This window comes from Triturus cristatus, chromosome 9, assembly GCF_964204655.1.
Source record: "Triturus cristatus chromosome 9, aTriCri1.1, whole genome shotgun sequence".
Classification (NCBI taxonomy): Eukaryota; Metazoa; Chordata; class Amphibia; order Caudata; family Salamandridae; genus Triturus; species Triturus cristatus.
This window is the reverse complement of record NC_140592.1, coordinates 155,308,649-155,325,252: the sequence shown is the minus strand read 5'-3', so window position 1 is coordinate 155,325,252 and position 16,604 is coordinate 155,308,649. Positions and strand designations below refer to the sequence as shown.

The following is a 16,604-nucleotide window of genomic DNA, read 5'->3' as shown; positions in this document are numbered from 1 at the left end:
GTGGCTTTCTGTGCTGAACTGCACTGCATTGCGTGATTCTTTGGGATAAATTTGACCCTTGGGATGCACAACAACTCTTAGGGTTTTCCAGGACTAGTATCAAGACAGGAGCCTCTTCTAGTGTCAATGCATAGATTACTGTTCACCAGTCGCAGTCCGTGCAGGTAATAGTGGTGGGGCGGTGGGCCGGGTAAGGGGGATTTCGACAGATGAAGACGAGGAAAAATTAAATAAATAATTAGTTTTCCCTCTTCATCGTCAGTCAAAATCCCCCCCTCAACTGGCCCCACCAATCTTACCTGCACGGCCCGCGGCTGCTGTTAACTGAAGTAACAGAACATGTTTTGAGAACTGACAAAATAATCGTTCACAAACAGAACTTAAATAACTTGTTGTGGGCTATAAAAGACCTGTCAAAAATATACAAAATACTGAGGAAGTTTAATCACAACTATTGAAGTCTTCTGGTACTGGAGACAAGAATTTCATTTGAAAAATTAATGGAGTAATAACTATCTTGGATCTATAAGAGGTCACACCAGTTATAGATGGAGAAAGTTGATTTTGCATTATTTTTAGGCCTGGCTTGGGATAGCTTTATCTATCTTGCCAGCCTTGCAAAATAAAAAATCGCATATATATGTACACAAAGAGGGGCTTTAGGTCAACCCCCTTCCTTCATTGATCTGTTCAAATATCATTCACATTTTGGTTCTCCTCACCACAGGCGATAGCTGTCTGTTTATCATGTAGCTGTATATAGCTACGTATATGTTTTAATATACATCATAATTCATCAATGTGCAAAACATTCATAAATGTGCAGCTGATACCCAGTTGTATCTTAAAGTAATGTTCATTTCAGAGCATAAAGTCTTTAAAACCATCCTTATCAAACCTTCAGGAATGATGTCTCAAAATGTATTGATAATGAATCCTGAAAACACTTAATTTATTTTCTTACATAGATCTAATGATAATCAACGGCATGCCAATTGGTTGTTGGGGCTGCACTCAATTGAATTCTCTTCTTTATGAACAACGGGGACAAAATGTCTTTGTATTTGGCTGGATAACCAGTGTACCATGTCTTCTAGTGTGGCACACACAGTTTTTTCCACTATATCAATACTGTAATCTCTAAAAAAAAAATAAGGTTAAAGTTTTTCTCCAACATTTGGACATCAGACTAGTTGTTCTTGTGCTTTCTCGTATTGATTACGGAAACTCAACTCTCTTCAGAGCGTCAATATCCACCCTTGAGCCTTTAAAAGCCATTCTTCACTTGGTAGCCAGAATGGTGTTTGGTACATAAAATTTACCACCTCACTCCTTTACTAACAGACATACATTGGTTCCCCTTGGAAGTGAGTATAAACTTTAACTCTGTCTGCATTATTTTCATAGCACTCCATGAAAAACACCCAGAATACCTGCTCAACTCCATGAAAATGTCTGGTGTTTCAGAGAAGTCTGAGAAGCAAAGACACTTTCCAACTAAGAGCAAAAACATTATTACATCGTTAGACTGCCAACTAGTCTTTCTCCTGAATTTCCCAAACTCTTTGCAATTCATTGCCAGATGCATCAAATGCACTTAGGACATCCTATATTTCCAGAACAAATCAAAACACATCTACTTCATCTGAATGCTTACTTCTCCTTCATCTACAACTCTTTCTTTGGTATCAGTCACTTTACTTGAAGCACATATCCTTATTATACATTACTATTGAGTCGAAATTGATCTCTCAATGATGATTCAGCAAAACAGCAAAAATACTTCTCAAGAAACTAAATGGTGCCTTCACTTTCTAAGTCTTGCCTCTTCTTCCTCACTTTGTCCATTTTTTGGTCATATATTCTCATATATTTTGCTCAACGTTACTGTTACAACTTCCCGTCATTTGCTTTGCCTCTCTCTCCCTGCACCTTTTTTTTCTAAAACGTCTCAATGATACTTTTAATTTTGAGGTGCTCCTGATCCTTTTTGTTCCTTCTGTCAGGCTCCCACAGTTTCTCACCTTGCTGTTCTACCCCCTCCTCACCCAATGTGATACTCCTTAAAAAAATTCAGTAAGAATGTATTTTGATTATCTGTTCTAGAGTGCACTCCTTATCTTAAGTCTCAACTGTATTACCTTGCTCAGTGTTTTTTTTTTTGTTTTTTTTCACTTTATTGGTCACAGTCACAACATACAAAGAAGAAAAAAGGAAGGAAACATACAAATCATATTCATCTACTACCAACAAATTTAAAAGAGAAAAAAAAACACCTAAAAAACCAAGCATTTTCTATACCTTGGAATACTGTTGTGTTGGATAAATAAATAAATACAGATGGATACTTTTAAATCTATCATATTAGTATACCAAATCATGACCAAACCAAGTTTTTCAGCAAGGATGACCTTGCTCAGTGTAAGAGAACTCTTTATCAGCCTTTTGGCTACATGGAGAGTGAGCTAACACAATTTTGGTTTTACTGCACTATGTACGAATGGAAAATAAAATAAAGGTAGTATGGAAAATGGATCAGCTCACTTCAGCCTTTTGCACTGTGAGTGAAACCATTTTGATGGAACACATGCCCATCCCCCCACTTTTCTTTATCCCTTTTTGTGTGCTTAAACTATTTTTTCAGGTTATAGTAATTCAAAGACAATGGTATCTTTATTTTGTACCAAGAAGAATATTTTCGTGTGATATGTTACTATTCCTGTTCTAAGTACACGTGCCTGCTAGGCAGCACCCATGCTGCTGTATTTAAATTAAATCCAATGATTATGCTTTTTTTAATGCACTAGTTTTATTGCAAGCACATGTCCGCCAACTTTAGCCAGCTGCATTTTTTATTTTACTAATTTTGATTTTTGTGGCATATTTTTAGGATGAATGTGTGATATGAGGACGTGGTGCACAATGTTTTTACATGTATAAATGAAGATAAGATCTTTGGCAAAATCTACTTTTCTCTCTTTCTACCAGTTACCAATTATTAGAGAAGATAGTCAGCGTCTTCTGTGTGGACCTTTTAGAAATCACGTATGTACAGAAAGGTTCAATAAGTTTGAAGCTTAAATTAGACAAATTATAAAGTGGATACAAGAAAGAAAGGCCTATTTTTTAGTAAGTGTGTTAAACTAAAAATGCTACTAAATTAATTTTACACGTATCTTTGTTTTAGCTTCTCAGTTAATTACCTGTGTGTCTCCCTTGTGTACTTTTTTGGTGTAGAAGAACGTTGTTCCATGTAAATACTTTAATTAGAAGAAAATGAATTTCATGAACGTTATAAAATATGTGTTTTTCCTCTTAAGTCCTTGACTAGTAATCCACGACGTAACCCCTTAACGTCTCTACTGAAGAACTCTACATCAAAGATACATTAATTTGGTGCTCTTTAGCCTGCATTCAAATTCTATATCATTCTGATCTCGTACAAGGTAGATATTTCTGCATCTGTGATTGGCTAATTTCCTTTCTGTCTTTGTGCCAAGTTTGAAAATCACTTGATTAATAAATCTGCCTAGAACCAATTTGATTGTTGGGTTTGGTGATTTTCAATCCCCTTCTTCTTGAAGATATCTAGGGTCCTGGACAAAACTAGTGCTTTCAGTAGACTATAGTTGAATTACCAGGCTAGCACTTTCTGCATGTATAAATCACTTTTGTTGTGTGGATAACCATTGAAGAAAAGCCAAATGCAAGGACATGTTAAGGAAAATGTACTGCCTCCAAAAATAGTGCATTTCTGTCTTATGAGTGTTAATCGAATGGGGCCACAAAAACATAACGGGCTCTTGGATAGACTTATCCTAGTTGTTGTTCACAAAAAGTTTAAATCAGGGAATTTCCTTACTCTCATGTAATTACATGATTTTGCCTAGCATTTAATGTGTGTCCTTCTCTAACTATAGTAGGAAAACCTGCAGTGCAGTGTTTGTAAACACATCTAACATTATGGAAAATATTCTACCATGAAATACCAGGAATGCGCCATTTTTAGTGTCTGTGGCTGCAGTACGCAGCCACGTGGTTGTAATGATACTAATCTGGAAATCAATCCGAGTCTTGGTAGATTACCAATAAATGTTTTTCAGGATGGGCCCAATATGTCAATGCTGATTTGCATCTTTTCCTTGATATTGATTTCTGCACAAGGGGAGGTCTATTCACAAGGCAGATTACAATACTTGTGTGAACAGTATTACAGTTATCATGTTTTGCATGAATAAAGTAGTAGGCCCCAATTCTCACAAACCTTCCGTTGAGCATTATTTTGTGTTCTGAAAAGGTTTTGTCTAGTATTAAGATCTTAAATTGATCTATGACCTTATCAGAAATGTCAAGCATATGTTTCAATGAAGAATGTCATCAAGGCCGGGTAATTTACAGTGACCTTGTAAATGCCTCGAGCCAAATGTCATGTCAAAGATTTGTAAAAAGCTGAGCATTCAAGGCGATAATATTTGTTTTATAGGATTCCACACTCGTGGTCTTACACCCCACCTAGTTTCTCATGATTCCAACCATAACATAGCCCTGATATCTGTACAAATGCTTGTGTCTGTGTGACCATTTAACCATGTGAATGTAGTAATCTACAAGGCATTATAACAACAATTTACTTATTAATGTGTGTGTTTGTGTGTAAGCTGTCTGTGTGTGGGATTTAGAGGTATATTGTTTTGAACAACAGCCTAAGTTGTAAAGAGCACAAAGACATTTTAAAGGCAAATTGCATAGTTAAATAATAAACATCTAATATAACCTATAAAATATGGGATTCTAGCAACGTCCCAATGCTGCTTTGTAGCAATGTGCTTGTGATGCTGTGGTGGTGTGACTTAGGAACATATTAGCACAACCTAATGACCACTCAGTCATAAATGGCTTCTCAAATGACTATATCAATATTATGCGAAGGTATCTATATCCCTATGCTAAGCATACTTTTTTTCTTTTGCTTTATATATAGCTATTCCAACCTCGCACTGGCGGAACCTTCCCCCCCCGCATCCGCAGAGCCAGAGCAGGCGGAAGATTCTTCTCCAAAACCTGGAACGAGCTAACAGCAGACATCAGACGAGCCCCCTCCCTGAACACCTTCAGGAAGACCCTCAAGACCTGGCTCTTCGGCTAGACAGATCTACGGACCCCTCCCCCCCCTCAGTGCCTTGAGACCCTCACGGGTGAGTAGCGTGCTTACAATTCCCCTGATTGATTGATTGAGCTATCCTAAACATTGATATTTTAGATATGTTTCAACCGTATGCAGTTACATTTCCAAGTGTACCACTGAGAGGTGGAGCTCTTTTCAGATTATTTCTTAAATAATTACTGGGTAAAGATTTCCACTGTGAACTATGATCCTGGCAGTAAACCTTTGAATATTCTGAAGGTCCCAAATTAATTCAGGGAGCTCATGTACCATACTTTCAATAACACAAATAACATGCGTGTTTACAGCCACTAATGCAATTCCGGTCTATAAAAATATGATAATTAACCTGTTCAAACAGGCACAATAGTTAATAAGTACCCTTGTAAATCCCTTTTCTATGGTCATACTGTCAGTGGGCGTAGCAGCCTTGCTGTTGTTTGAATCTTCTTAGAAGAACAGTTTCAGGTGAGAATGAATGTGTTTATTGGCTTTGACTCATTTAAAGCAGTCTGGAATGCTTCTGGAGTTCCTTCAGGCTGGAGATCCTTTGAAAACCATCACACATCAACATCAAGTTCTCAGCACTCGAAGAAAGAGTTGGACAATCTAAGCCAAATTTTAATGATCAGGAACTTAGTACAGTGCTCACGAGCCATGATCTATGGTGCACTGAGGTCTCATTTCAATGCATTTCAATTTAATGTTATCATTAATGAATACACCATTCTTATATGTGGAACGCTGACTTCTAGGTATGATTTTTAATTTTATTCTCACTAATAAACCACTGGAATTTGGGGTATAGTAGTACAAAGCATATGCATGAATTACTGTGGACTAGATTACATATATTTGTGGGAGGCATGGTCGTTTTATGGACAAAATAGTTTACTCTCTCACTACTCTTTAAAGATGTTATATCCAATATTTTAAAATATTTCTTTAATAGGACATTTAAGGTTCATTCACAGATGGTGCCATCCAATACCAATTAAACAATAAGTCTACTGGAGGCAGTTCTTAAAAAATATGTATTTATTTCAATTGATCTAGGAACTAAAATGTGCAGCTCCACATATAAAATATATTATGATAAAACAAGGCACTGAACAACAAAGGGTGTAATGTGTGAAGCTTGGATAGAAAGAACACAGTATGCTCCAAGAAAGAGTTCATAATAAAAAGCAATGGAAATGCTGCTATTAAAATCAGGGCTACATTGTTAAATAAATAGAAGAGCCTTTATTCAGTGCCTTTCAAGTCCACATCCGTTTACTGGCAGAATAGCAATAATGGCATTTTGGAAACTGCACCCCTGCAGAATCCTTATAAATTCCATTTCATGAAAGGAACCACTGAAATCACCACTGGCATGATCTTATTTCGCTTTTCAAATGCATTTTCTAGCTTTGATTTACTGGAACATTATTTGTAGCATAATTTTAACAAACTTGGCACTCAGAAAGCATGCAACCATTGCGATTAACTGTGAAACGTTATTAAAAGTCAAGTGCTGAGGAAACTGTGAATTTTGTTTTGTCTTTTTCCTTCATCATATATCCAGCAGGAGAGTTGCATAACGAAAGTGGCTCAACCCATGGCTGTAGCACAATTTCCTAACAAGATGAAGAAAACATATTTTAATTCACGTGTTGGACTGGACCATTTTCCATACTGGATCTATATGACACACAAGGAATTGTAAACTTGAGATGTTTTATCAATTGTTGTTTGCTGTATTCAATTTGCAAAGCCTTAGATGTTTTCCCAGAGCTTGTACCATTAATAAACTCTCTACTGTTGTTAATGCATGAATTAATGCTTCCTCAATGAAAGAACAAATTGACCTGATAATCTTACTTAAACTTGTTTAACTAGATTTTACTCGATGATAGAAGACATGACAACGTCTTACAAAATCTTGAAGCAGTTTAATACCCACATTTGACATCTGGTACTGAACAATAAATGTGAGTTCAAAGGTCAATGGAGTATGAATTGCCAAGGACTGGTAGGGTACCACACTGCCTATAAATGGAGAAATGTATTTTCTACAATATTTTAGTCAAGGAAAAGACACTATTTTCACAAGCATTTATGAAACACAATACATAGCAACAATCTCATTCTCACTGATTTTGCCAACTGAAACGCCTTGTAGTTAATCATCCAAATAGCTCATGTAAGGATTTAAAAAAAAATAATAACTCTGCTATTCATTGGTATGTAATATTGCCCTCAAGCCAATATTATGGTCTCGAGCTAGGGAGATATTTATTTTTGGATGATTGTTTGCATGCATTGGTTACCGGCATTTCTTTGAGCCACATTCCTAAAGTTATCGCACAAATAAATCTTCCTGTTGCCAATTTCATTGCTGTTCTTGTTTGTTAGTTTAGCACTTCTTTGAGAACACTTTTTGCAAAGGTAACATTTTTTGGTTTTTGTAGAGGGCCAAGTAATACATGGCCAATACAAGTGCAAGGTAAGGACAAACAATTGCCTAAAAATTATGTCTTTACCGGTATTGAGAGGTATTTCAATGGGGTCCTAGAGCAATTGGGGTGCATTAAGTAGGGGCTGGCCTGGTGTTCCATGAAAATGCTTTCTTACTATTGCAAGTGTACATCATTTCTTCACTTTAAGGCAGACTAACAACAATCGGTCAGTTTGCATGTAGGGTGATTTATGCAACATTTAATGTCTTGAATCTGGATTATACAAAATGGAACAAAATGCATGACTATTGGATTATAGTTTTGGTTCTTAGAAATGATGTAGCACCTTTTGTCTTTTTGTTGGCTCAGTTAGAATTGCACTGTAAACTGTATTTCAGTTATGCTATGCACGAATAATGTAATTGGTGTCAATTGTTATGAGTTTTCGGCAGGAGTGTAGCAGGTGCAGTGACGCTGAGGGCGAGGACAGCGGCGTCACGGGCACACTGAAAAGAACACCAAGTTCTGGTTGTCTTCTGCTATTCATCCAGGGGACGACGGGCTCATTTCCCTCTCTTATACCATTGCCCACGGCACCTTTGCTACGCCACTGGATTTAGGATGAGAATAGGGCTTTCTTATGAAAAGGTTTAATCTGTTTAATTGATCTATCCCCTTATCATGGAGAAGTAGATCAGACTGTAATGAAAAATAATATGAAGGACCTGCACTTTATCAAAAATTACTACCTGCAGAGTGCCAAATCGATGGACAGAAAAAATGGTTCTGAAAATGTGAGCATTCAAAGAGATAAAGATTAACTCAGTTTTATAAATGAAACTCATGATGTTGCGATGCACAATTGATTCTTCTACTTTTTGATGACCCATATTTGTAATATCTCCATTTGTGGTACACACGTTGCTTTGATAAGACATGTTCCTCAAAAGAATACACTATTTGAGAGGCCATGTTATGTAAAGAGAGAGAGAGAGAGTTTTTTGTGTGTGTGTGTGTGTGTGAGTGTGTGTGTGCACGGGAGAGAGAGAGTTTATAGGTACATTAAATGAAACTTTTCTAGTAATAAAGAAAATATTACCTGTTTAAAACAAACAATGGTATTACCCAAATCAAAGCATTGTACGCAAATGTAAAACACCAGATACACTATAAGGTTATTTTCTGTTGCACTGTTTGCAGTGTGCTGATGTAACTGATCAACGTATCTGCAGTTCAGACTAACAATTCATAGTCAATATGGTTTCTCACTAAAATGCATCATCATGTTTGAAGAAGGACTATCTATTCTGAGCACACTGATTTATTGCTTTGCATTTTACTATCGCACACTTGGTTGTTGCATGTATATGTTAAAAAGTATGCATCTTAATATGCAGCTGCATTTTCAAGAGTACCACTGGGAGGTTGTGTTTAGGCTTGCATCTGAAGTAATGATGGAGATAGGACTTAAACTGGAGTCTAGGGACCAGGCAGCCATTACCCCAATCACAGCAATGTCCCGAGTAAATTCAGGGAGTTTATATATCCTACTTTCAAAAACCACAATCCCAAACCTTTTCTGTCACTAATGTACCTAATGTCGATAAAATGTGATAGTTAACAAGTTCAGCAAAATTCAGTAGCCTGTAGCCTCTTAAATTCCAGCTCTGTGTCTAGACTGTCAGTGGGGATGGCAGCCCTGCTGCTGGTTGAGCTTGCTTAGAAGAACTGCCTTAAGTGAGAATGAGTGGGTTCTTTGACTCCAGCTCAATTAAAGCAGCGCAGGACACGTCTGGTGTGGTCTTTCATACACAAGATTACAATTAAGCACAAACGTCACATTTTCAGCACTCAATTAATGGGTGGGCCAGTGTAAGTCAATTGGTAATGATCAGCCAATTGGAACAGCGCTCTTCAGCCATGGTCTGTGGCCCGCTGCGGTCCTGTCTCAATGCATTTCAAAATCATTTGGTCATTAATGCGTGTCCAATTCTTCTGTGACTGCTGAGTACGATTATTTAGACTCACAGAGACACAAACAGCTACAATGGTGTGCCTGACAATGCAATGCAATGCAAATGAAACCCAGAGCATAACAATACTATGGTGACCGTTTTTGGCCCAAAAAATATTTTTTCTCGTACGGTGTCATTCAACACTATTTGTGTATTTAATAAAAAAAAGTCACTTTCAGAAATAGATCAAATATACGAGTATGTCTCATCTGCATTACCCAAAATAAAAAGCTTAGACTTGTGTGGATTGAACAGGTAAAGATTAGCCTGAAGATGACTGCCGATGACTAATTTATCAAATTATTGTTACTTCTCCTCCCCAGTGAACAATACAAGAAGGATGAGGAAGTGACAAAGCTAAAACTTGACTGTATGACAATTAGAATTCACTGTTCATTTATGGAGGGGCGGCAAAGACCGTCTTTCTCACAGTGAGTAAAATGGAAAATCGGAGAGTTATGTGGGTCAGGAGAGAAGCAAGCTGATTCCCTCACAGAGTAACAAACTGAAAGTATTCTTGTTAAAGGAGGAACCCAATGAACCGTATTCTGTTTCCCTGCCCTGAGAAAAGCTAGCACAACAGTAATATTGGACTTTTGTTTAGGTATGTACGCTACACTAAGGAACGTGTCAGAAAAACAGCCATTTTGGAGACTCGAGTGAAGAATGTTTCTGCCCCAGTTCATAATAGCATTATCCTTTATTCTGAAAATTGGGGCAAGTGTCTCAGTACATCAACAGGAAGAGGGTATTGTATTTTATTCACTGGAGTATGGTAGTGTCAAACAATGGTTCCATGTCAGTAAGAGGGGACTGCTCAACTGGGTAGTGAGGACTTTTGGCATGAGGAGGAACATAAAGCCAAAAGCTACATGTTAGAAATGCAAGAAAACTAACAGAAAAAAATACAAAATAGAAGGAAATTGACATATGTCTAGGCAAATTTTACTTTAAGATGAAAAACAGTGCAAACATGGAGAATGTGTACAAAATGGCATTGCACTTATTCTTTTTACATAGGGGCATTGCTGGGAAAGTGCTGCTTTGCCTGTGCGGGACATTATGTTTCAGAACACAAGAGCATTTCTGTCAAAGTAAAAAATCACAAAAAAAATGGCTTCTGTGTCCTAGAGTATAGGCATCATGTATTTTACTAAAATGCCCAGACATCTAAAAATATGACTATAAATACAAATTCAGCCATAACAAACGTGCAATTTAAATCCTTTCCTTAATTAATTTAAAACATGTATCATCCAAGGTCGGACTTGGACAGAAAACAGGCCAGGGCACCAAAATAAAAGTGGCCACCATTAGCAAATCAGATAGCTAAAATAAATGAGCCACTTTTACAATTAGGGCTGTTTTGAACTTGTTGTATATGTGTTTTGCAAGGCATGGCAGATTTTAAGAATTTGTGTTTGCTACAGGCAATGTTTGTGACAATATCAGAGAAATCAACAACAAAAACCGTGGTATCAGACCATAAAACAGGCCCACGAACCTTAAACAAATGGCCGACACACTAAGCTATCAGACAAGCCCCTATGGCGCTGCCTGGTTGACCTATAGGCCGGTCAGACCTGGTAACATCTTATTTGGGGGAGATGTAATGAGGAATTGCACATTTACTGCCACTGTTCCTTTACTTCCTGTAATATAGTGCTTGACTCAAGTCAGACGATACAAAATATTTGAAAAATAAATACTTCAGCTAAATCATCTTGGGCCGAATGTTTGCTGCAATAGTTCGAGCACCACGTTCTAGCTTAATTTTTTTTCTTTTCTGGATAAAACCATTAAAAAAACACAAGGCCCCTCTCGTTTTTGAGCCATTATTCAATCACCGACGTTGTGCTGGGGACAGCTGATGTTTGCATATATTATACATGCGCGCCCCCGAACTATCAGTTCTTTCATAACTAGACTATTAACATGTATAATTCATAGAGTGTTACTGGCCCTTACGGGAAACGTTGACTCATGGTATATCTTGACCGACAGGCCATGTCAAAGGTTTCAACGCATATGTAGCGCTTTGATGCCTTGCTCCTGCTAACGGGTGGGGTATACAGCTACACATATGTTGAACCGCTGAGAAAAGAGTTGAAAGTTTAGTGACGTTTCTCGACTAAAATGCAGTTTCCAAAGTTATCGTGTTAGGTATCATCACGTGCGCTCGTTTTTTGAAAACATTCTCAATCTCACCAAAAACAGTAGATTCGGCGCAGATCTCCGAGAAGTGGCTATCATTTTTTAGACTTTCATTTTGAAGCAAAATGTGAATTTGTATTTTTTTTTACCTTACATGGGTATAATGATTATTTATGTTATCTGTTTATTTTTTGGTTTATTGAAGGATTTTTGGTGGTGTTTGGAGTTTCTCTGATTTCTCGGGGCTCTAACAGGTAAAATGAACCCATAGGTATGGACAGATCTTTCTTTTAGTCCTTGGAAGCTTTATGGATTTTCTACGCTCGAGTGCCTAGAAGCGCCATCTACACATTGTCGACACTCATGGAGTCTTCTTCGCGCCTGAGAGTAAGTTTCTCATCTGCCGAGAAGCATTCCAATTTTATCACGTTAGTGTTTCCAGGAGCAAACTCGGGTCGCATTAAATGTTCCCCTCGCACCATTTGAAGTGTACATAAAAATAGGCCTTACATCCAGAAATGGTGTTTGAGCCTTGTTTCAAATTCACTGTATGCGAAAACCCAAAATAAAATCTCTCCCCGTAAACATTGCAAAATAAATGACCTCGGAGCGGGACTTTAATATAAGGAGTTGTATTTAAACAAAAAAAGATACAAGCTGCCGATAAAATGTCCGGGAATCAATTCTCGGCCCTCATTACCTCGCTGCAATATTTAGTCTCAGCCCAATCCCTCAAGTTTGTGCATTGCTTCACAAGGTTATTACCCGGCTGTGCAGCTGAGCAGAGAGATAACCGCACTCATTCCCCTTATCTGTAATGATGTAATACATCCCAGCACTGGGCAGCGATGATTGGGTAATAATGGCAGTGTGGAAACTGCAGAGCTGACAAACAATAGTACAGCCTCCCACAGACGGTGCTCTGCACGCGCGATGCACGGGCTGAAGGCGCGCGGCGCCTCCCGCTCTGGGGAAGTTGGCATTTTTTTCTGCAGAGAAGCAGCTGTTTCTTCTCTGAAACAGCATGCTCGTCTCCACCTTAGAAAGCTTCCACGAGGCTGGGCTGCTGTCAGATTCCTTCCAGGACAATGCCAGTAGGAGCCTCGACCCCGGGCACGGCCCTCCCCCTTATTTTTTTCCCCCTTCAGATGTCACCGACATAAAACAAATTCAGCTCATTGAGCAGCGAGAGAGGGGGGCTCGGAGTTTTTCAGAGCGAGGACCTCTGATTGGGGACTGCTGCACCGTTTGCTCGTCTGTTTGGGAAACACACAATCTCCCTCCATCTTTCAGGGATGAAGGCGGCGTTCGGCGCAGCCCACGAGCTTACCTTCTGCAGGAGCTGGGAGCCAGAGTACTTGGCGGCGATGGATTTGATCTCCCCTCCAAAGGCAGACGCCCAGAGCTTCACCCTAGGGGGAGAGAGACAGGGAGAAATGGCACTTGTAAACACTATTATGTTGTCGTCGCCTGCACGTAGAAGCTGAGGCTGCAATGAGATCGTATATGAAACAGTTCAGTCAGAAACTAGCAGCAGAACAAGTCATCCGCAGGCAAGTCACTGGACTCGTCGGTCCAAGCCGGTGGATCTAAAGTTAGCTCCGCACACCATGGCCCTGTGAATAACACAGGCGCATTTTACGCAACACAGCGTCCACTTTTTGCGCACTCTGGAGGCGCCATGACTCCATGTGCATGGCACACCAACTGGCAAATGTGACAGGACCATAAACAAACTCAACTAGCCCACGTGTTCCTGGCCCAGGCCAAACCTAGAGTAGCCATGCGATAAAAGGCAAGCGAATACGCACGAGGCTGGGGGGCAAAACTCATGCCAGTTACATATATTCACTTTAAAACTGCAGAGATGCTATTAGGAATTTAACTATTACCAATTATAATATATATATGACCATTAAAGGAAAAATAACAAACCAATAAATGTTTACGTTATGATGAATTACATTGCATAATAAAGAATGTATTTTAATGTACACTATGACTGGATGTATATGTATGGGCCTGCGCGTGAGGAAAAACTTGACTCATGCCACACAAGTTTTTGATGCCAATGCAAGCGGGCTGCAATGCCCCTACCAACTCAAACACTTGCCACCTACACAGATAAGGGGATCTGCTGCTCCGATCCGACCACGTTCACCAGGGTGGTGTTGAGGACAATCCAGAGAAGGGCGAGGATGCCCCACAGGGCGCGGCGAGGGCTGGGGACGCCTGGCATGTCGCCTCTCCCCGAGCGGGATCCCGAGTCGCCCCAAAAGAAGAAACGCGCGGCTGTGCGGAGTGCAGCGCCTCGGACAGACTTGGAGGAATCACACAGGCTCATTCATCGCCCTTCCTGGAAAGATGCTCCGGAGAATGGAAGAGGAAGCGGCGCTGGCGGAAAGCTCGGAGGACTTGAAAAGTATTGTGTCCTTGGTAACAGCCGGCGCGGCCCCCACTGTTGCAGGCACGCGCGCACTTCCTCACAACTCCGCAGTCAGCAGTGCACTGTAGTTACTTCGGTGACCCACTGCTGGTCCAGAGTGCCCTTAGCAGCAAGAAGGCAGACTCTATCGATTCCAACTGTGTAGGCTGTCTTTGCGCAATTACTGCTCACTTTACAAATGGAAAGCTGCCTGGAGGTCTCCTTTATGCTGCCGGTCTCCTGCAGCCTTCATCCCCCCCACGTGAAGTCGCGCAGCGCTGGCTCACTGGAGCAGGAACAGGCATTAATGGAAAAGTGCTGACAGGCGAGAAGAGCAGGATCCGGGGAGATGGACCGCGCGGAAGTGCCTCCCGACTGAGGGAGAGAAAAGTGTGAAGGGGCTGACGAGGAGGAGGAGGGTTCCCACCCTCCCGGGCTGTGCCAACGCGAGCTGCGCACCGCACAGGAGCTGACAGAAGCCTTGGGTGGCTTAAGGGGATGACAAGAGGGACTGTCAACACCCACCGGAGCGGCCCCCATTCACGCGGGGCAGCACGAACAGAGCTGCCTGGCTGTGTCTGTGAACAGCTGTGTGCATCCGTAGGGCATGCACTCGACCCTTAGCGCAGGCACGGGCCACACACACAGAGGGCAGAACACATGGGATCCCCCGCTGACAGGACATGACGGGGGTCGCCTGTCACAAGGCGGCAGCTTTCCACCAGACTGACACTCGCCTGTTTTAGGTCAGGAGGCGCTCAGACCTAATTGAGTTGTATGCAGCGTGTCCTCCTTGTTCACGAAGGCGCGCCTGCTTCATATCAATGCCGCAGTAGCAGCTATCGGAGGGATCCGGAGTTTAAAGGCTTATGAATGAAAGGAAATGCAGCATAAGTAAATCAATGCAGGCTAAGTGACTTGAGCACATGAATAAATTATTAATTTGGGCTTTCGGAGGAATCCCCCCGGTAGAGTGTGTAGAAGATCACAAGCTATTCTATGAAAGAACTCTGGGGCTTTAGGAATTTTGGCACAACGCATAGCCCTGGAGCCTGGACAGGTTTTCCATATTTAGATCACCTAATATTATTTTCTGCCAGGCCAATTCCTAGCACGATGTCCCGCGCTCCGCGCAGCCACGCCTCTTGCACACTTCCAGCAGCGGATGTAGGAGTCTTTTCAACTTTATCAATGGATATTATGTGACATGAACACAGTTCACACAAGTCTCTTTCCAGTCCTAGTGATGTACCCAAAAGTGCGTCATTGTCACAGACCTCGAGAAAATTCAATGGGCGCATTGGCTATTGGTCAAGAGTAAGCAGACGTCAAGCACGAGAGATAGGGGGCAGAGATGACGCTTCAGAAATAACACTGCAAATAAAAAAGCCTAGACATGATCATCTAGACACACAGAAAAAATATTTGCAAATCTGCCACTAAATTCCGAAGAATTAATATTATCCTTTAGTCTGTAAAAAAAAATTAGAAAACTAGCTTCTCAAATTATCTGGTTTCTTGGTCTACTACGTCATTGCAGTACGAATAAAAGTTATTACTCACTACACTCCTCACATTTTATTTTCACATTTCGCCTACACGGGCAATGTTTTCTTTTTTTATAATTACGCTTTCCTGTTCCTTTCCACCCCCACTGATTTGCTAGCTACCCTACGCCTGTTTCATAATGAAATTAGTCACACCTAAGGTATATTTTCAGATGTATATGTCAACAGAAGACTGAAAAGTGCAAAGCCCACATATTTCCCGCCGTTACCGCAGATAGTAAAGCATTTTTCACGTATTCTGTGATTTTTGGAGAGCATCGGTTTGTACTCTAGTTTGACAGCTATGCCATAATTGAATTTTCACTGCTTAGCACCAGGTGTTCTGTTTACCTAGAGGCAAAATGTAAAGCCATGCATGGATAACTGAGCATGCAATGAATTACACGCCCCCTGCACTTTTCTATAAACAAGGCAGATCCATTTTATCTGCTGTATTAGGAAGTGGCTATCAAACCACATCTACAGAGGAGCCAACCTATTTATTCAAATTAGGTTTATTGGTTGATTGTGAAATTCAGTAAGAAAACAGCTGCAGTGAAATGTTGAATATATGATAAAAAACATTATCGCGTTATCATTTCTTCGTCGCAATCCTTGCAATATGGAGTGAGTTATGCCAGGTGCAGAGTCAATCATATTAGCTCTTTATTATATGTAACAAAATATCTTGGCTCCTCCCTCTTTCCATGAGCGCATCAATATCTGAAGTCCTGTTTGTCACACTCTTGTCATGCGCCACCCTAAGCAAGCAGATTACCTTGCTGCCCTAGCCTTCCATTTGAGTAGTTACTGTGACACACTGAACTTGCAGCTGATCTAGAACTACCATCTCACCGC

At 40.4% G+C, this 16,604-nt stretch overlaps 1 protein-coding gene across 3 annotated transcripts in view; it reads right to left on the bottom strand.

Annotated features, from left to right (window-relative positions):
* The window catches only part of CACNA2D3 (calcium voltage-gated channel auxiliary subunit alpha2delta 3), a 2,334,275-nt gene extending 2,319,267 nt beyond the window's left edge, over positions 1–15,008 (bottom strand). For all 3 annotated transcript variants that reach the window (XM_085624637.1, XM_085624639.1, XM_085624638.1), the window contains exons 1-2: positions 13,895–15,008; positions 13,105–13,186 (exon numbers count right to left, since the gene is read on the bottom strand). In XM_085624637.1, coding sequence (XP_085480763.1) covers positions 13,105–13,186; positions 13,895–14,118 — 306 coding nt within the window. In that variant the 5' untranslated portion in view covers positions 14,119–15,008. The remainder of the gene's footprint in view (positions 1–13,104; positions 13,187–13,894) is intronic.
* Between the last annotated feature and the right edge of the window lie 1,596 nt (positions 15,009–16,604).